This window comes from Quercus lobata, chromosome 2, assembly GCF_001633185.2.
Source record: "Quercus lobata isolate SW786 chromosome 2, ValleyOak3.0 Primary Assembly, whole genome shotgun sequence".
NCBI lineage: Eukaryota > Viridiplantae > Streptophyta > Magnoliopsida > Fagales > Fagaceae > Quercus > Quercus lobata.
In genome coordinates, this window is record NC_044905.1 from 59,271,926 (window position 1) to 59,291,629 (window position 19,704).

A 19,704-nucleotide genomic window follows, 5' to 3' on the forward strand; every position below is an offset into this window, starting at 1 on the left:
GCAAATTATATTATGTCTCTAACTTGCATGTCCAGCATGTATCTAAAATATTATTTTTCCATTTATATCAATTAATATTTATATATATTCAAAGTTAACCAATAGTAAATATATATTCAAAGTTAACCAATGGTATTTGTTAACATAAATTATTAGCTTATAACTTACAAATTGTGCTCTAATGAGACTTGTAGTTACATGTATCAAATTGTTTTTATCTAAATTTTGTATATAGTGAATATGTAATATTATTAGCTACAATAATATTAATGAGAAAAAAAAAATGTTAGAAGTTGTTTTACATTTCGGAGATGGTTGTAATTTTATTATTTTATTTCAAAACTTACCTTCTCATCAAGCAGCACCAAATCAACACTCATAAGTTCATTATTTGTTTTAATATTAAGTACTTCCCACATTCTTGTGACTCTAACTCTAATATTCCAATTGTCTTTTTCAGTGTCAATTTTATCCAAGAGATTATATCTTTGATTTTGTCTATCCATTCTAATAAAATAATATAAAAATATAATTAGCATTTACCCAAAAACAAAAGAAATATGAATTGTAAACACTAAAAATTTGGGCAATGCTTGCAATTGGCATATCATACAACCATGTTAGTCAAGAACAAAATAACTAAAATTAAACTCCTTCTCAAAAAAAAAAAAAAAAAACCTCAATATAAAAAAATCACCATACTCGGGTATATATTTTTGGATAATTTATATCATTACATATCATATTTCAATATATATACAATATGGATTCAAATATATATATATATATATATATAAAAGAAACAAATAATTATGAATACTGATTAGATGCGCTATGGGAACAGCTTTTTTTGTTCGCTTTCAGCTATGCTATATAGTTGCGCTACTTTGTGAAAGAAAACATCATATGTAAGTAGCATCTAGAATCAAATCCAAAGCAGCTAAGAACAAAAAATGGAGTGGCTTGCGGGCCTTAGCTGGAAACACATAATTAACCGAGTAAGCCTCGGAAACACATTATTAACCGACCTACATATGTAGTACATAAATTAATCTTTCCAAATATCAATCACAGATTTACAGACTAAGAGTTACTGCAAAACTAAAAAATTAATTTCTTAGTTAATTAGACGAGAAAGCTCAATTTCTTATATAATTTCTAAACAATCAAACTAACATTATAAAAAAAAAAAAAATCAATTGACAATCCATAACAATTCTCTAAATTGGATTAAACTTAAGGAAATCAATTGAAACAAATACACAAAATATATTCAATTTGATGGAAAAAAAAAAGTAAACAAATACGTACTTGTAAAGTTGTAGGTAGAAAAAGAGAATAATAGCGCAAATGAACCGTATGATGGGTATTAATTATGAATTATTTGACATATATATATACACACACTCCACATTGAAGAATTTTATATGAACAAAAAGTCTAAAGCTAATTAAACCACCATGTGATATGTCAATTGCTAGGTCTTTTAATATTTAGCAAATATTTAATTTTGTTTTGATTTGGTTTAATATTTAGCACCACGTGAAGTATATATCAACTCAATTACTTAAAGCCACCTGAATACTTTTTCTCAAAAAAAAAAAAAAAAAACAAAACTCCTGAACGCTGTACGTGGTTATTCTAAAATGTTTTTGATCACATACAACCATTCCTAAAGTTCCCCCAAAACACTCATTATCAATATATATATATATATATATATATATACATATATATTTATATATAACCTTTTTGTTTTTTTTTTTGAGAAATATATTTATATGTATCCTTCATCTTCAGATTAAGTCACATTTGAGTGAAAGACAAATTGCTTTAATTGCTTTAACCTTATGCATGGTTTTTAATTGTTATGATTTTTGCTTTTATCCACTTAGAAATATAGCAAGTGTAATTTAACTTTATTAGAAATTATAGTTGAAGAAAAATTATATTCACTTAAAAATTATAGATATATTTTTTTAAAATCTAAAAATTTTAAAAAATTTCTGCAATTTGATGCCGCCACTTGGCACAACCATGACGTCTAAGCTCAACTTTTATTATATATATATATATATATATATATATGAGAAATGCTAATGAGTGCCTTTAAGGCACTGGTTAAGAATCCAGTTAAAGAAAATTTTTATGGGAAAAAAAAAACAATTAATGTTTTAATAGTTTTTTTCATTTTCCATAAAAGTGATGTCAAAACTTTCCTAAAATGGATTCTTAACTAGTGCCCTTAGGGCACTCGTTAGCATGACCCTATATATATGTATATAATAGGGAAATGCTAACGAGTGTCCTTAGGACACTGGTTAAGAATCCAGTTAAAGAAAGTTTTTATGGGAAAAAAAAAAAAATAATGTTTTGACAGTTTTTTTCATTTCTCATAAAAGTGATGTCAAAATTTTCCTAAAATGGATTATTTAACGAGTGCCCTTAGGTATAATATAATATAATATGATGATATGATATATATATATATATATATATATGATATAGTCAAAGAGTAGAAGGTAGAAAGATTTGGTTGCAGTTGCAGGTCCGGTCCAGAACGGATCGGACCAGTAATAGGATCCGGAAGTCCGGCCCCTTTTGTTAACAAATGAAACCCCTCAATTATTTCTAGACTGTTAACTTTTTAGAGGGTTTAACTTATTTAAAAAAAAAAATTAGAGGGTTTAAAAAAACAAAGAACAAACCCACTCGTAAAACTAAAAACCCCACGCCTCTTTCATCAAATTATCTCCTTCTCTCACTCACACTAAAATCAAAGGTGATAGATAGAGATGATGTTTCTGCGACAAGCCGCGGCTAATTTGGTTAGAAGAATCCGATTCAGTACTTCTCCAACCGCAATGTCTTCAACTCCAACCCGCAATGTCTTCCCCATTCCTTCACTCTCCAGTAAGCATTACATTTATCTCTTCTTTTCCAAACCCTATATCTTACATTTCCTTTCATTACTCGTTCGGAAATGTTTAGTTTTATTATGTATATGAAAGCCAATTGGGAAAATAATCATGCCTTCTTTTTTACTCAATTCAAGTAAGAGCACGTTGTACACATGCTATTACTCATTGCCTGTCATGTGGTGTGAGGTCGACAGGTTCATACCGGAAGGCCCTTTTTTATGCAGCAAAAAAAAAAAAAAAAAAAAAAAAAAAAAAAAAATCAATTAGACCATGTTATATGGAGCAGTACCAAGCTTACTATTGCCAATTTTAAATATAAGGTTCTCAAAACTTATTCTGATCATGCTGTTGATTATTTCATAGTATGTCAAATTTGGTACTAGATGTCATGTCATGTCATGTGTGAAGTGAAGTGGGCTTCTACTTTGCAATCTGCGTTCACTCTTTTGATGCAAATGATATATGTATATATACTCCCTAGAAGTCCTTGCTCTAGTGACTAATGCATCCATATTCAAAGGCTTCTAATAACATTTGGTTAAGAGACTTGTAGCTCAGCTGACACAAAATGGTCTTTCCAATGGAATCGTCTAGAGTTCAAATCCCCCTCCCCCAACAATTGAATTATTGAAAAGAAGAAGAGGAAGAAGCTAAGAGTCTTGTAACTTAGTGGCATTTCTTGATCTTAGTTATGAGGAGAACCAAGGTTTGAATCCACCGCGTACATGTTGTGCATGTCAATGACTGTTTTAGTGGTCCAGTATTTTTGGTTATTATGGTTCATACATACATACATAAACAGTACACAAACAAACAAAGAAAAATGTCTGTTGTTATTAACTGTGTTCCTTTTACCCTGTAAGTGACATTAGTGCTCTTCATTCCTAGTCATTAATGTATTGGTCTCATGAAATTTCGGTCACTAATTGATTAATTAGATTTATTATCTAAGTGATGCTTCTCTGTTCTGAAGTCAGAAATCAGATATTTAGATGTAGTTGTGCTTTTCTCATCATCCCTTATTGCTGCAGGAAAAATGAAATTTTCTTATAAATTTGGTTCCGGAGACTATACTTGGAGTACGAACCAGATGAACCATCATCTATGGATTGTTATATGTGGGAATTCTGGTATACTTCTTTCTCATAGCGTCAGATAGTTGTTAGATCATTTTTTCTTTGACAAGTATATAATTTTATTAGATATGAAGGGAAGATCACATATTAAAGATGTGAATCTATCCCTTCCTAAAGAATACAATCACAGTCAAGAAGCTGATCTCGGATATATAGCCAGTATACCCCATTTTGTTTTCCTTTATATCATTGTTTAAAACAACAACAACAACAAAGCCTTAGTCCCAAAATTTTGGGGTCAGCTATGAATCCTCATCAAATTAGTTAGGGTCAGCCATATGTATTCCTTGTCTCCATTCTACTCTATTTAAAGTCATATTTTTTTTACTCCCTTAAATGACATGTCATTTTTTATTTCTTCTACTAATATGATTTTTGGTTTTCCTATAGCTTTTTTTTTTCGTTCCCTCAACTTGGATAAAATCACTCTTTATATCATTGTTTATTGATTTAATATAATTACTTGTAAAAAAGAAGAAGAAGCTGATTCACGTGTTTTCACATGGGGCTGGCATCCTCTGATGTTGGAGTGTTCCAGTTTCATTTGGGTTTTGCACTAACAAAAACTGCTTGCTAATTCAATTGACTATTGGAAAAAATGCTGATGTTATGTTTTTTTGACTTGCAGCAATAATTCTTGGGATAAATGCTAATCCTGTCTTCGCAAAAGATATCTCAACTGAATCAAGTTTTGAAAGTAGCGCTGAAGGGGATGGCATAATTGGATTACGCAAGGTTGAGGATGGCTCTATCATATCAAACATACATACATCTAAATGGAGAATTTTTACGGATAATGGGAGGGATTTCTTCTTGCAGGCAAGCATTTCTAGCATACATGACTTTGTTATTTTCATTACTTTGTTTGCTGTTCTACGTGGTTTTCTTGAACTATCTCATACCTTTTGTTTTCTGTTAGGGAAAAATTGAGGAGGCTGAAAAGTTATTCCTTTCTGCGATACAAGAAGCAAGAGAAGGTTTTGGCGAGAGGGATCCACATGTTGCATCTGCATGCAACAATCTGGTGGGTTCACTATTGAGATACTTCAGATAATCTAGTTGTGTTTCCTTGGTTATTGACATGGTTAAACTTCTCTAAATCCTTTTGTCTACACTATCTTGCTTTGAAGGGTTCAAACTGGTGAATGGTGATCTATATGTAAACTGGATTATATGAGAATACTTCCACCTCCATTTGATAGAACACTATTGTCAATTGTTAGAACTATCTTGAATAAATTAATGCTGGGAATTTTCTTCAGTCAAATAAGTATTAAGACAACAAATATATTTTATTAATTATTATTTATGAAAAAAATGTGTCTATCTACTTTATATTCGGGGCTCTTATTTGACAAAAAGTCACAGTTCCTTACTGTTCTTGTTTCAGGCGGAGCTGTATAGAGTTACGAAGGCATTTCATAAAGCAGAACCATTGTTTTTGGAGGCCACAAACATACTGGAGGAATCATTTGGTCCTGAGGATATACGGTATAGCATATGTTCGTGATTATTACTTATTAAAGAAAAATGATGTACCGGGAATACATATGGAGGAAAAAGATGTAGACTAGCTTGGTTTGGTAGTTAGTGAATCCTTTCTCTATAGAGAATTCACTTGACAGAGAAATCACTTGACTTATAATTTGCTGATTGTTAAATTGAACTTTGAGTGCCATAACTCTAAGGCAATGCCGTTTTTATTACTTTGCTTTCTTTAATTTTATTACAAATTTTTTAAAGCAAAACGTTGTCTAGCCATAAATAGAAGCTACAAGAATGCAAAACCAAAATACTCTCAAACTAAAAATTTTCATGTAACGAATGAAAGTTTTGATTTATATAACTATTTAGAATTACAAGATTTGTTAATGATTTTCTGTGTGAACTAAACAATAGAAAATGTTTACCAGCTCATTTTTTGGGTTGCAACCAAATATAGAAATTGTTTTTCAGGAAATGAATTATTTTCCAGAAAATGTGTTTAGCTGAAACAAATGGAGCGCTAGTTGTGAATTCTTTCCATCTACATTGCTTCAATGCTCAAGAATTTAGTTTGATGATTTGTTCGCTCCAATCAGAAGCATTAGTTCCGATAGGCTAGATAATTGAGCAATTGCCTTCTTCAATATGTTGCATCACCAATGCTAATCTGAGCACTGTAACCTGTTGTCAATACAGGGTGGGAGCTGCTCTTCACAACCTTGGGCAGTTATATCTTGTGCAGCGAAAGTTGGAAGAAGCTCGTGTCTGCTATGAGGTAATGAAATAATTATGTTTGATCTCTATTACATCTTGAGTTTATTAATTTATTTTTATTTTTATTTTTTGTTTAGTAATCAGTGCATCAACTAAGAAGTCATAATTCCAAGTGCTGAGCTGTCTCATATTTCTGAATGTATCAGTAAATATATGTGTTGGATAATTGGATTCCTTCATATTTATATGCAATGGATGCATATTTGGAGTTGGTTTTCAGACCTCATAAATGTCTTCATTGATGTGGAATGAGGCAAGAATCCCTTAACAGCATTTGCATCAGTGCTTGTATAATATAAAAAGGACCGCATTTTAGCCAACCAAATTCAAAATTCACCTATATCAGGCCATGCAGAGTTGAGTAAAAATACATGGTTGTTATAGTAACCGTGTAAATTCATATTGGCATTATTTATTTTTCATTTAGTTATTTATTTTTTCTTTATGCATCTCGAGGATGAAGGAAGACTGGATGGTGGTTGTTGTGTATGAAGAAAGAGAAACAATTAAAAAATCAAGAAAAATTGATATTTTAATAAAATATAGTGTAAAATAAATAATCTAAATGTGGGGTGTTTTGAAAAGTGAGTATGTAAAATAGAAAAAGTAAGATCTTATGCTAAAATATACATGAATTTTTGCATGAGCTGATGTGAATACTCTAATATGGTTCACTTTTTTTGGGTTGATGATTAGAGCTGTGGTATTTGGCAAGTTGTGTTGTAGAGAGTTTGTTTGGTTTAAATATATATATATATATATATATATATATGTATATATTTTCATAGGTAATAAGACTTTTATTGAAAAAAATTGAAAATCATGTTCATGATGGTGAACACTTTGAACAAGAAACAAAAACAATATAATCAAGAACTAAAGGAAATGGAGACTAAGAATTTAGATAAAGAAGTACAATTTGCACACCCCCAAATACAAGCCCAATGACATAGAGTACCAAAGAGGAGAGATTTTAGATAATCTAATGTTCTCTCCTTGTCTTCGAAAATGCGGGTATTGCGTTCCTGCCAAACTAACCACATTAAACATGCTAGGACTATATTCCAAATAGTTGAAAGATGCTTTCCAAACCAGTTTCTCTAGATAAAGAAAAAGAGTTGACTAACCTCGGAATTACCCACTGGATCGCAAACATTGCAAAAGCTTCACACTGTAAGGTGTGAGAAAACTTACAATGAAGAAGAAGGTGATCCATTGATTCCCCATTGTAGCAGCATAAACAACACCTATTAACCAAAGACTGCCATCTCTTAACAAGATTATCAATAGTGAGTATCCTATCATTAGCTGTTGTCCATAAGAAGAAAGACACCCGTTTAGGCACCTTTGCACACCAAATGCACTCCCAAGGAAATTCATCAGTGTTAGGACCAGATAATAGCTTATAAAAAAAGCGCACATCAAATACTCCAGATGTGGTCAGTCTTCAGACTAGGTGATCATCCTCTTCACCCCTTGGTATAGAGGAATAAATAAGCTCAAAAAAGGAATAAATAGTGTTTGCCTCCCAATCTTGAGGATCATGACAGAAAAGTAAATTCCAGCTCCTACTACCTCCTTCTGAATCTCCTTCTGAAGTAGATACTACCAAGTCAGAGACCCATGCTTCTTTAGACAAGAGCAAGCAAACATAGCAGGAAAGAGTTCCTTCAAAGGAATAGGCCCACTCCATGGATCATGCCAAACACTAACACGGCAACCCTCCCCCATGTTATCAATGGTTTTAAATTACTATTTCATTTTCTGTTTTATGTTATGCCTTATCTTATTCCATCTTATTTTAACTTTTTTCCAGCTGCTCTGATATGTTAAATAAATTTTTCTGGTCATAGTCATGATAATTTTTATGACAAATACAAGAAGAAGGTAATGGGATGCACACAAGATACATGGACACAAAATATGCCCGTAGACATCCTTAATTGTGAAAACCAGAGGAATTCATGGCACCTAACTATCTATAGTGCTCATTGACCTTAGTGTAGTGCTTTGCTATACGTGACCTTCTTCTTCTGTGCTCATTGATCTTAGTGTAGTGCATAAAAGGTGAAAATCTTACACTTTAGTCTTGGAAGGTAAACTTCACCCAGAAGCTAGAAGTCTTAATCACTGTAGCAAATTGCTACCTATGTTATGTTATAGAGTAGCATCATTTATTTTGTAATATCTTATCCCAAGCCCAGATAAAGAGAGAGGTTATGGTGGGTTGATAATGATTGCCAACTTAAAACATTTTTCACATCTTATAAACATGGATCCTAGGACATTTCTCTTGATAGGGACAAGCTTCATAAAAGGACCATATAGCTGACCTTACTTAATTGAGTTTAGTGGGTAAAAGAAGACTAGAAAGTGCTTGGCATATAGAACATTTTGAAGTACTAGAATATTAAAATACATCTTAAGCCAAACGAATGGTAACCTTTCAAGACTTCTGTATGGTTGGCAATGTTAATGTGATGCATTACATCATCATGGCAATGCCAACTACCTCAGTGGACTGCTGATGATGCTTATAGGTGAAGGCCTGGTTAGTTAACAGAGAATCACATCGCATGATTTCTTGGCAAAATAGTTAGAAAGAGCTTTTGAGGAAAGTGATTGTTGAGGTAGTTTGGGTGGAGTTAAAAGTGCCTGGTCCAAATGGATATACCTCTGCATTCTTTCAAACTTGCTAGGATGTAGTCAAGGATGATATCATGAATCTTTCATGAATTCCATGAGCTCTTTATGTTTAAAGCAGCGTTAATGCTTTATTCATTGTTCTTATTCCCACAAAATCTAGTCCTGTGGAGGTATAAGATTTTCAACCTATTAGCCTTATTGACGAGGTCTATAAGATCATTACCTATGTTCTAGCAAATAGGCTGACAATGGTTTTAGAGAATATCATCTCAAAATAAGAAAATTCCTCTATTAAAGGTATACAGGTTCTTGATTCAGTTTTAATTGCAAGATAGAAAAATTAAATCAGGAGTCTCAGGTGTTTTGAATTACTGGACCTTCTAAATTTGAGATGTATTAAATGAGTATCACAGTATCTATTTTTTTACTTTTTGTTTTTTGGGATTCCTGCCTTTAAGTATTTGTTCATCTTTAGTGGCTTTCTTACCTGTCAACATTGGTTGCTTTATAATCTCAAGCTGTTGATTATGAATACAAAATTTTACGTCTTTGGTGTCTTCCAGACTTTTATCTCATATCATCACTGGCTCAGATATTTTGGGGGATTCACATTGAATTAATTCATTTTGGGCATTGATTTTTTGTTCATTAACAAAGTTGACTGAACTGATTTAATAATTTTGTGATCTGTAAATGCACATTTATGGGATACTTGTTTTTTTCATGCACAAGTTTCTGACATGCAACCCACATAATTTCTGAACCATGTGTGTGTATATATATTTATTTATTCTCTATATTTTGACAGATAATTTAGTATTATTTTTACTGACAACTTGTGCTGCTGTTTCTCTCTTGGTTGTCTGATGGTTCTCTTGACAGCGTGCTCTAAAGGTATGAACCAGAAATATGCTTTGCAACATGTTCCTTTTCGGTTTTACCCATTCATGTAGTTCTTGTGTTATATTCTCAATATCAAATTGTCATGCACTCCAACCTTGTAATCTTTCAGATTGAGGGGCGTGTTCTGGGATATGGCCATACAGACTATTCTGATACTATGTATCATCTTGGAATGGTAATTTTTTAAAGCCATGTGTTATACTATTGTTTGTGTTGCATTCTTGTTCTATGCTTTTTTCTGGAAAGAGAAATTCTTGTGCTGCTCTGGTGTTCTCTGCTTCAGGAGTGGGATCCAAGCTGAAATAAATAATTTTATTGTTATTCTTTTCCTCATAAACTGTGCATTTAATATTCTTTTCTTGAGGTATGTTCATTTGTGTTACTCTGATGTTCTCTGCTCCAAGAGAGGGATCCAAGTTGATAGATTTTGATTTTATTGTCATTCTGTTCCTCATCAAGTGTAAGTGATGCGCACTTTCATTAATGACAAAAAAGAGCGTGTAGCACCCTTATAAATGGGGTGTCTATAGGTGTAAACCCAATATTACAAAAAACAAAACAGTGAAATCTTAGCATCTATAAAACATCAAGAAAACAAATTGAAGAATATATTTTTAAGAGATGTTCTCAAAGTATATTAGATAATTTGTTGGGGATGAGAGTTGCATTGGAGTTTGATTTTTGGCACGATGTATTGTGTAGAGATGTGACACTCAAAGATATCTGCCCTTATTTGTTTCCTCTTGCGGTGAATAAAGATGCCACTATAACAGGTAAATGAATAAATTTATCTTGAATTGTGGATCTCAAACCAACAAAGATTCCGTGCAAAATCGGACCCCACCTTTTCTTTGTGGATCTTAAACCAAAGAGAAATCAGCTTTCACAATCAACACTCCACTACCTAATACCGTTTCCCATTGAAGAAGTCATTTAACAAAAGTGGAGTTATCCCCTTATCCATGCAGGCATTTTAATCTGAGCCACAACAGCTGAAAAGAGCAAACGATAAGATGGTAAAAGGTCCTAGTATGGATGCTCAAACTTTAGCCCTTTGTTATGGCAATGACCTGGGTACAGAATCTGGACCTGAGGAGGCATTGACATATACCAAGAGCAAACAGAGACCAAATTGTGGAAGTAGCAATAAAAAAATTCTGAGGATGACCAAGCCTTGGTATGCAGAGATGAAGAACCACCAAATGCACATGGGAAAGAAAATGGAACAGTGGAAGCTTGGACAGATAAATTTTCCCTCCGAAAATGATATCAAAGCATACGGTAAGGTGGAACATGAACAAGGGTAGTGAGAGATGGCTATGCTACAGTGGAGTGGCTGGATTTGTACGTTCTGAGGAGCTTGTTTTGTCTGATTTTGATAGGAAATTGGCCATGAAGAGATGATGCGAGGCCCTAATCTGTTTTATTTATTTATTTTATTTCTTAAATAGCCATGTAATGTAATTGCCTTATTCTATTCAAATAAAATAAACTAAATTAAATTGACCTTCTCTTTGAGCCTCCTGCAAATCACTATGTTTTTGGACTTGCTTTGTTAGTTCTAGTTATATTTAATAGTGAATATGTATTATTAACTGACAACCAGCCACCCCTCTACTCTAAAGTGAAAACAGCTAGTCACCCTTTCTGACCTCTTAGTGCTGGCAGTCATCCACTTATTTTGACTTCTCGGATCTGCCATCTGTTCTCTTTAATTTCAGTTTTGACTTATGGTGTTGACAGCCAGCCTAGCTGTAGCTATTAGCTAGTTTATTTCCTAGTAGTTAAGGATTATAAATAGGGGTGGCAATTTCTGTTTGCGTATCAGGTTTGTGTCGTGTCAACTCAAGAGTATCTGATTATATGGGTCAATACTAACCCAACATGTTTATTAAATGGGTCAAGATTCCTCAACCCTAACACGACCCATTTATTAAATAGTTTAGTCGTGTCGACTAGTTTATTAGATTTATCAAAATGAAAAAAAATATTTATGAAAAAACAAACAAATAATTTTTTTTAAAAATTTAAAATTAAGAACTAATGAGTAATTACATCACAAATAATCATTAAAAACTAAAGCATATCTCAATATTACAAATAATCAATCACAATATGTCAAAGAAAGTAAACCACAACAACTAATAAGTTTATATACCTAGTAAAATGTCATTTAATTAAACGGATCAAACGGGTCTATAGATTGAACACTAACTTAACCCGTTTATTAAAAGGGTTAGTCTTGTCGACCCGAATATGACACGAACCCAATAAGTCTCAACCCATTACCTGCTAATTTCGTGTCGTGTCGTGTCGGGTTCGTGGGTTATGTCCAATTTTGCCACCCCTAATTATAAAGAGGCTTGTTAGGTAAGAGAAGAATCAGTTTTTTAATGAATTTATCTTAGTTTCAGATCTGGACAGAAACCCTGTTTCTCCAGTTTTCTCTGTAATTCCTGCTTTGATTCTTCATTCTAATGCAATTCTATTTCAGTTCTCAATTATTTGATCTTGATTTCCATCATTTACTCAGGCTTGGGTCTGACAGTGAACTGAATATATATATGGCACTATGCACAAACACAGGCGGAGTTATTAAACAGTGTAAATGCAAGATATAAATTCAGATCAAAATAAGGCTCTTTTTACAAAAGGGATCAATCTGCCATATCATTTCACATCTCCTAAGTAAATATGGTTTGGACAATGCCCAAGCAAGTGTTAGAATGTATATTAGGTTGACATACTATTTTTGTTTGGGGGGAAAGTGTCCTACACGACATAGGTCACATGAATGTTTCACTTGTGATGCAGTTTCTTGTATATTCTTATTTGTTATTTATTTCTCTCATTAATGTGTATATCTTAATGTACAGGTGCTATATCTGCAAGGAAAGGAGAAGGATTCTGAGGCTCTAATTCAGGATTCCATTAGGATACTAGAGGTACATCATTATTTACTTGAAAGTAGTAGTAACTGTGGCCATTTTTCTGTTTTGGCCCTCCTTCTTACTGTGAAGTTTTGTTTGATCATGTAGGAAGGTGGCCAAGGGGAATCTTCTGTTTGTATCAAGAGATTACGATATCTTGCTAAGGTTGTTCCTCGCACCTTCATTCTCATTAGTTTTGGATCGACCGAAAGGTGTCATCTAGATGATATTCTCCAGACATTATACTGACCCTATGCTAGAATGTGTAGTAAAATGAAATTTGTGAATATTTGGGTCTTTGTTTGTGCTCGACTTTTAAGGTGAAAGCGATCTAGAACACCATTTTGGAGAAAGTGGAGAGACATCTGGCAGGTTGGAAGACAGTTATATTTATCCAAGTGAGGTAGAATTACTTTAATAAAAAACACTTAATCTAATCAACCTTCCTATTTCTTTTTTTTATTCTATATTCTAGTGAGTGTAGCTTGCCAGATCGAGAAGTTGCAATGTGAAAAATTATGGAGAGGTAAGATGATGAGTTTAAATTTCATCTAGTTCAATGAAACAAAATCAGTGAACCAATTTAATGCAGTGGCTTGGGTATTATTTGATCTTGTTTAATCAAGCTCCATTGGGGAAATGACTATAGAGATATGCTATAGAGAGAGGTTTTCTGGAGAAGGATGGTGGATAAGAAGTATGGTAGTGTGTGGTGAGTAGAATATTGTCAATGGTCCAAATGGTGATATTTATGGAAATGTACAAGTAGAGAGTGAGGAAATTATTCTCAGTCCCACTAGTTTTTGAACTGGGTGTGGGTACTCGTGTCAAGTTTTGGCATGATTTATGATTATGGAGATCAAATAATCAAGGAGAATTTTTTGGAGTTGTACTATATGGTGAGAAATAAGGAGGCTTTAGTGGCAGATCTCATGCAACACGAATGGTATACTCATTGGGATATCAGTTTGGTTAGAGCCGTACAGGACTGGGAATTGGTGTCCCTAGCCTCCTTTTATGGATTTCTTGTATTGTACCAGGTCGGAAGGAATGGAGAGGATAAATTATGTTGAAAGTTGATGCAGCACAAAGTTTGCAAGAGTATGAAAAAAGCAAAGGAAATACATAACAAACCTTGGGCTTCACCACCTAAGGTTGCTTGGGATTTCAAACCAAAGTTTTATTAATTCATCATAAGTTGTTTTCAATAGTAAAAAGTAAAAACTTTGGGCCTTTTAAATAGGTTTCCAAAGTGCATGAAACATGGAAAGAAAATAAATTAAGAATGAGATTACTTCACATATGGAAGTAAAATTAAATAGCAATAAATCTTGCTAATTGCATCAATCAACATCAATTAAGATCAATAGGGGTGAGGATGTGGGATTATTCAGGAGTTGAGTTCAAATACCATTTGGTTGGGTAAGATACAGTATGCTCTCCTATTGCTAATGTAGGATTGGGTGTAAGGAAGATAGGAACCTTCGATAAAGTTTTATTGGAGAAATAGTTATGGTGCTTTGGGACAGAGGATACAAATTTATGGTGGCAGGTAATAGCTATGAAGAATGGTGAGGCTTGGAGCAGATGGACATTGAAACCTGTTTGAGGGACTCATGGTTTTCAAAGGAAAGCCGGGTGCTCATTTAGATGCATGGGCCCCAGTCTAGTTGGGATCCTCTGTAGGCTAATCTAAGTTATTTATGATTCAGTCTTGTTTTTAATTTTAATTTAACTTGTATGCTGCTGGTTTTATTTTATTTTAGTGCTCCCAAATATATCTGAGCCATGGTCTTGATTTTCTGGACATTAACAGCAATAGAGGCTTGCGGGTTAAATGTTAATTTACTTTGAGATGGGATAGGTTACCTTAGTGCCTGCTTTGTGTCGCCTTGAACTTAATTTTGCTAGTCACTTTCTATAAACAAAAAAATAATTAATTAGCTTAATTTTTTTTTATAGTTTCTAGTTTTAAAGTCATAATCCTAGTAAAATTTGAAGTTACCTATGATAATGGGATGGAGGGTGAGGTCATGGGTTCAAGACTTATTGGGTGAGTGTGTAACTTATTGATAATAATAAATAAAAAAATTTGGAGTTTCCAGCAGATTATATGGGGCATGCTTCAGTGTGTAGCCATTTGGAATGCATTAGGGTTGGTTGGGAGAGGTTTTCTGGTTTTGTTAAGTATGTTGTTGGACTAGTAGGGGTGTACATTTTTTGCATGATGCTTCATGTGGAAGTCTTAAATGAGCTTTTCCCTGATTTTGTTTTTTGCTTGGTAGTTGAGGATAAAGATGTTTTTGTTTATCCTTTAAGGAGTGCTCAGGATGATGAGGAAATGGCGTTTGAAATTTCGGATCTTTTCATGGTTTCTAGGATGGGAATTTTAATCTGTTTACTCTTTTTGTGATCTCTTGTATTCTAATTTTCTATTGGGTGAATAGAATGAAAAAAATGTTTTGGAAGCTGAATGTCAGTGGGAAAATTGGTATCTGTTCTTTTTATGAGGCATTGAGAGGGTCTGGTTGTGCGTAGTTCCCTTGGAAGAGTACTTGACAGTTTACATAGTGTCCTCACAAGTGTTGACTTTTTTTTAAAACAGCTGCCTTGGGAAAATTCTAGCTGTTGATGACCTCATTGAGGATAATTTCGGTTAGAATAGTGGTTAAAGGATTAAATTCGCCATTACCTAACATCTTGTACTTTTGGGACAAGTGGTAATTTATTATGACTTTAGAGCCTTATTTTATCTCTCTGTTGTTGCCATTGGTGGTCTGCCACTACCAATTTTGTGTTACCCATTTCCAGTGACCACACCCGTCATATTTTCCAAACTTTGGTGTCCATCCCATAAAAACCCTATACACTTTCCCATAGACAACACAGTATTAGAGTAGGTGGTCCTAGTTCGAATCTTGTCTCCACTCTACTTATCATTTAAAAAACTTAAAATCCCACTTGTTGGGTCCCACTTATTTAAGAGTGTTAGAATAATGGTTAGATTAGTGTTGTTAAAAGCGCACTTAAAGCTCCAAAGCTTGAAACCCCAAGGTCTCAGTGCTTTGCTTGGTTGAAGCAAAGCTCATTTAATGAAGCACGCCTTAGGCACACTTTTCTGGTGCTTTTTGAAGATGCAAAAAGCATGCTTAAGTGCTTTTTTTCTTTTTTGCTAAAAAAATATAAATGATTAAATTAACTCTTTGATCTTAAAGGAAATGACATGGACATTGATTTAATAAACAAACATTGTTCTTAAGATGTTGTATCACTCAAACAATTTTTTGTTTACAATGCATGAACAAGGATAATTTACTATTCTTATGGTTTTCGATCTTTGCCTTTTGGATTTATTTTCATTGAACCATATACTTCTTTTGATTGTAGCTATTTTGGTTATGTATTTCTATAAAGTACAAGAGAATTATACAAATTTTTTTATTTAAACTTTCTATGAGTAGATTATTATCAAATTGTTGTCCATTAAATTTAATAATTGTTTTTAGTTTTACTATATAAAATTTTTAAGAAATTGAAATAATGTATATAAAATTTGAACTTACAAATTGTACAATCTATTTTTATCTAATTAGCAAAATACATCACTATTTTGACTTTATTAACTTTTTTTTTATTATATTCTATTTACCTTTTTATTGGAAATTATTATATAATAAATTTGAAAAATTTGTGCTTTACTTCAATCAGTTGCACCCTTGTGCTTTGCACCTAGGCTCCAAGAGGCTTGCACGCTTAAGTGTGCTTAATGCTTTTACCAACACTGGGCTAGATTATTAAATTCATAATTTCCTAATAGTTTAAGTTTTTGGGAAAAAATAGTAATTTATCAGTGTTTATAATTGAGCTTAAATCTTTATTTTTGAAATCTTTTATATGAATGGTGCTTGCCTTTGGTGTTATTGTTATTTCTTTTTTCATAGAATTTATTGGTCTATTAGATTTTAGATTGAACTTCTTAGGTTAACCTTTTGGATGCATACTGTATGCATGAGGATTCCCTTCTGGCTCTTTCTGATATGAAAACAGATTCTTATTTACCACTCCCTCCGTTCATATTGCTGGTCATATGTTTAAAATTTAACCTTTTTTACTTTTTATTTTTTTACCTACAAAAAAAAAAATCTAACTTTTTAAGAGTACATCATTTCATGCGTTATCTTTCAAATAAAAAGGTCCAAGTTTTCCTTAATTTAAACTCTAGTCAATATATTGACTTTTTGGATAAAATAAAGGGTAAGCTAGGAAATGTATCAATGCTGAATATATTGACTTTTCAAAGAGGACTACATTTTGGAACATTCCAATTTGGAATAGAGGACAAACAATTTGGTATGAAGGGAGTATTATTTATTTTCTTCTAACTTAATAATGTCTATTTTGTTAAATTAAATTTTCTATAATAGTAGCCGATGTGTCCCATGTGATGCACAACTACATTTGTGAGAACGATTTAGTAGCATTTGTTGCCCATCATTTGTGAGAATGCTATCTCTCTATATCACGGATAATCTTTTCTTGTATTTGATGATATGTCTCCTTTGGCATGCAAGCTTTGCGGCCTCCATTTTCAAATTGTTTTGGGTTTTTTGTCCCCCTTTAAAAAAAAAAAAAAAAAACTTTTCTCAAAGTATTCTAGGATTTTGTTCTTGTTTCAAAAAATCAATTTGGGGCCTACCATCACTTCCTTGTAAACCATTTTTTATATTTTCTACCACATGATGTTTTCAGTGCTAAATGAAATACATATTGAAGCCTAATGATGTTGATCTTGTGGATGAGCAACTCAATACTTTTACTCTCTTTTTTGTTTCAAAAGCACAATTGTTTAATTGCCGATTGTCCCCAAAACTTAACCATAATGGTGAATTTAATCATTTAACAATTCTACCACTCCCCTTTGCATATATTTAATTGTTTAACCATAATTGTTAGGAAATGGTGAATTTAATCATTTAATCATAATTCTACCTCTTCTCATCATGTGTGGGCATAAACTTACCCTTAATAAGTGGGGCCTAATATATGAGATTTTAATATTTGAAATGGGAGGTAGAATGGAGACTGGGATCGAATTCAAGGTCTCATACTTTGATACTATATTAAATTATTGATTGTCCCAAAAACTTAGGTTGTTAGGAAATTATGAATTTAATCATTTAACCATAATTCTAACAATAATATTAGCAAAGATGGGTGATAATTGAGTTTGTTTGGCATTAGTTTTAGCTTTTAGCTTTTATGTAACTTTTTAAAACGTCATTTTTTCCTGCTTTTTCTCATTTTTTCAAGGTAAAAAGTATACTTTAGCACACTTTCAGCAGAAAGTTTTCAACAAAAAGCTAGATAAGCTGTATCCAAACGGACACAATATATCTACACAAACTATTTCAAAGGAACAAAATACTTTGGAATTTAACACGCCTCTCAGAAAGGGAAGCCAAAGTATAGTAAGAAAAATTATGGAAGATTAACTTCTCAACACAAAGGAAACCAAAATATAAAAAATATTTGCTATGATAGGGAATAGACCTGTGTTATAACTCCTATTTAATGGAGAAAGCCCTTAGTTTGCTTTCTTGGATTTACACAATGCTATTAGTTTGTTTCCTCTCTTAGCTTTAACACATTGGCTATTAGTTTTGCTTTCTTAGCATTTACATAATTGGCTTGGCATTTACACATTATTTTGGGATTTTTTTCTACAAAGGATATATATATATATATATATATATATCATGCTAAGTGGTTCTCATAAATGTTATTAAAATTAAAATAAATTGTTAAATTTTTGTTTAGGTGGAAGGTTAAATGGATACATTCATTTTAAGCTTCGCTTAGGTGGAAGGGTAAAAAGTGACACATTAAAAGTAATTAGAAGAAGATGAGGTGGAAGGCTAAATGAAAAAGTTCTCTAAGAATGCGCCATGTGGCAGCACCTTATGCTCTCACATGTGTATTAACAATCGTGATTTTTCTTTTGATGCCTGCTTGAAACTAGTTTATGTTTGTGCCACTTGCATTTAGATTATTCTCTACATTGTTCAGTTTCTATTCTTGATCTTCTGTTTAAGTCTATTTATGGTTTTTCTTGCTTTTGAATTTTATTATTTTGGTTTCTACCTAGATCTATCTGAAGTCTAATCGTCCCACAGAAGCTGAGAATTTGCAGAGAAAGATACTGCATATAATGGAATTATCAAAGGTTTAATTTCTTTTCTTTTTCCTCTTTTTGTATATACTATATTTTGATTCTGTGCTGCTAAACCTCTCACTTGATATTTCCTTGTACTTAAATATTTTAGACAAAGGTTGCATGGTATTCTTAAGGTTTGAAATTTAGATTGTTGCATTTAGCTTAGTATTTCTTTTCGCATGAGATCTTTTTTAATTGTTTTGATAAATTTAAGATTCTATTAGAAAAAAAAGGGCAACCCTAGAATATGAGAAGTATACAAGAGATACATAGAAAAGAAGGAAAAAGCCAAGATCTAAAATTATAATTAGATTAAAAAAAATCCAAAATGGAGGAAGAAGCAAAACCCCAAATCTGATAATCACACTATGAAACATAGGTTAAGACAATAAACAATAGTGGATAATTATTTTGGTTTTATGTCAGAGTGGTCTACTATGGAAGTAATTCTCTTATTCAGATGTTTGAAGGAGAAATATAGAGAAGCCTGTAAAGATTTTCATATGATTTTATTTTCCTAGAGAAAGCTTTTGATAGAGAACTTAGAGAGGTTATATGGTGGATTTTGGAAAAGAGAGTTCTTTAACATTTATAAAGGTGATTAAGGATATGTATGACAACTGTAACTATTGTGAGAACAAGTGGAGGCATAGTAAGTGAGTTTCTTCTCACAGTAGGTTTTTACAATTATCAAC

General features: G+C 32.5%; 1 protein-coding gene across 7 annotated transcripts in view; it reads left to right on the forward strand.

The window, feature by feature from the left end:
- Positions 1-2,566: 2,566 nt before the first annotated feature.
- Positions 2,567-19,704, forward strand: part of LOC115975986 (kinesin light chain 3) — a 47,779-nt gene continuing 30,641 nt past the window's right edge. For 2 of the 7 annotated variants that reach the window (XR_004088228.1, XM_031097046.1), the window contains exons 1-11: positions 2,567-2,913; positions 3,953-4,051; positions 4,686-4,876; positions 4,977-5,081; positions 5,448-5,548; positions 6,239-6,317; positions 9,845-9,856; positions 9,975-10,040; positions 12,742-12,810; positions 12,904-12,960; positions 18,941-19,018. Coding sequence is in view for 6 of the 7 variants with exons in the window: in XM_031097046.1 (XP_030952906.1) it covers positions 2,796-2,913; positions 3,953-4,051; positions 4,686-4,876; positions 4,977-5,081; positions 5,448-5,548; positions 6,239-6,317; positions 9,845-9,856; positions 9,975-10,040; positions 12,742-12,810; positions 12,904-12,960; positions 18,941-19,018 (975 nt within the window). In the remaining variant the exon portion in view is untranslated. The remainder of the gene's footprint in view (positions 2,914-3,952; positions 4,052-4,685; positions 4,877-4,976; positions 5,082-5,447; positions 5,549-6,238; positions 6,318-9,844; positions 9,857-9,974; positions 10,041-12,741; positions 12,811-12,903; positions 12,961-18,940; positions 19,019-19,704) is intronic. The other 5 variants (XM_031097045.1, XM_031097044.1, XM_031097043.1 and 2 more) reach the window with 5 other exon arrangements.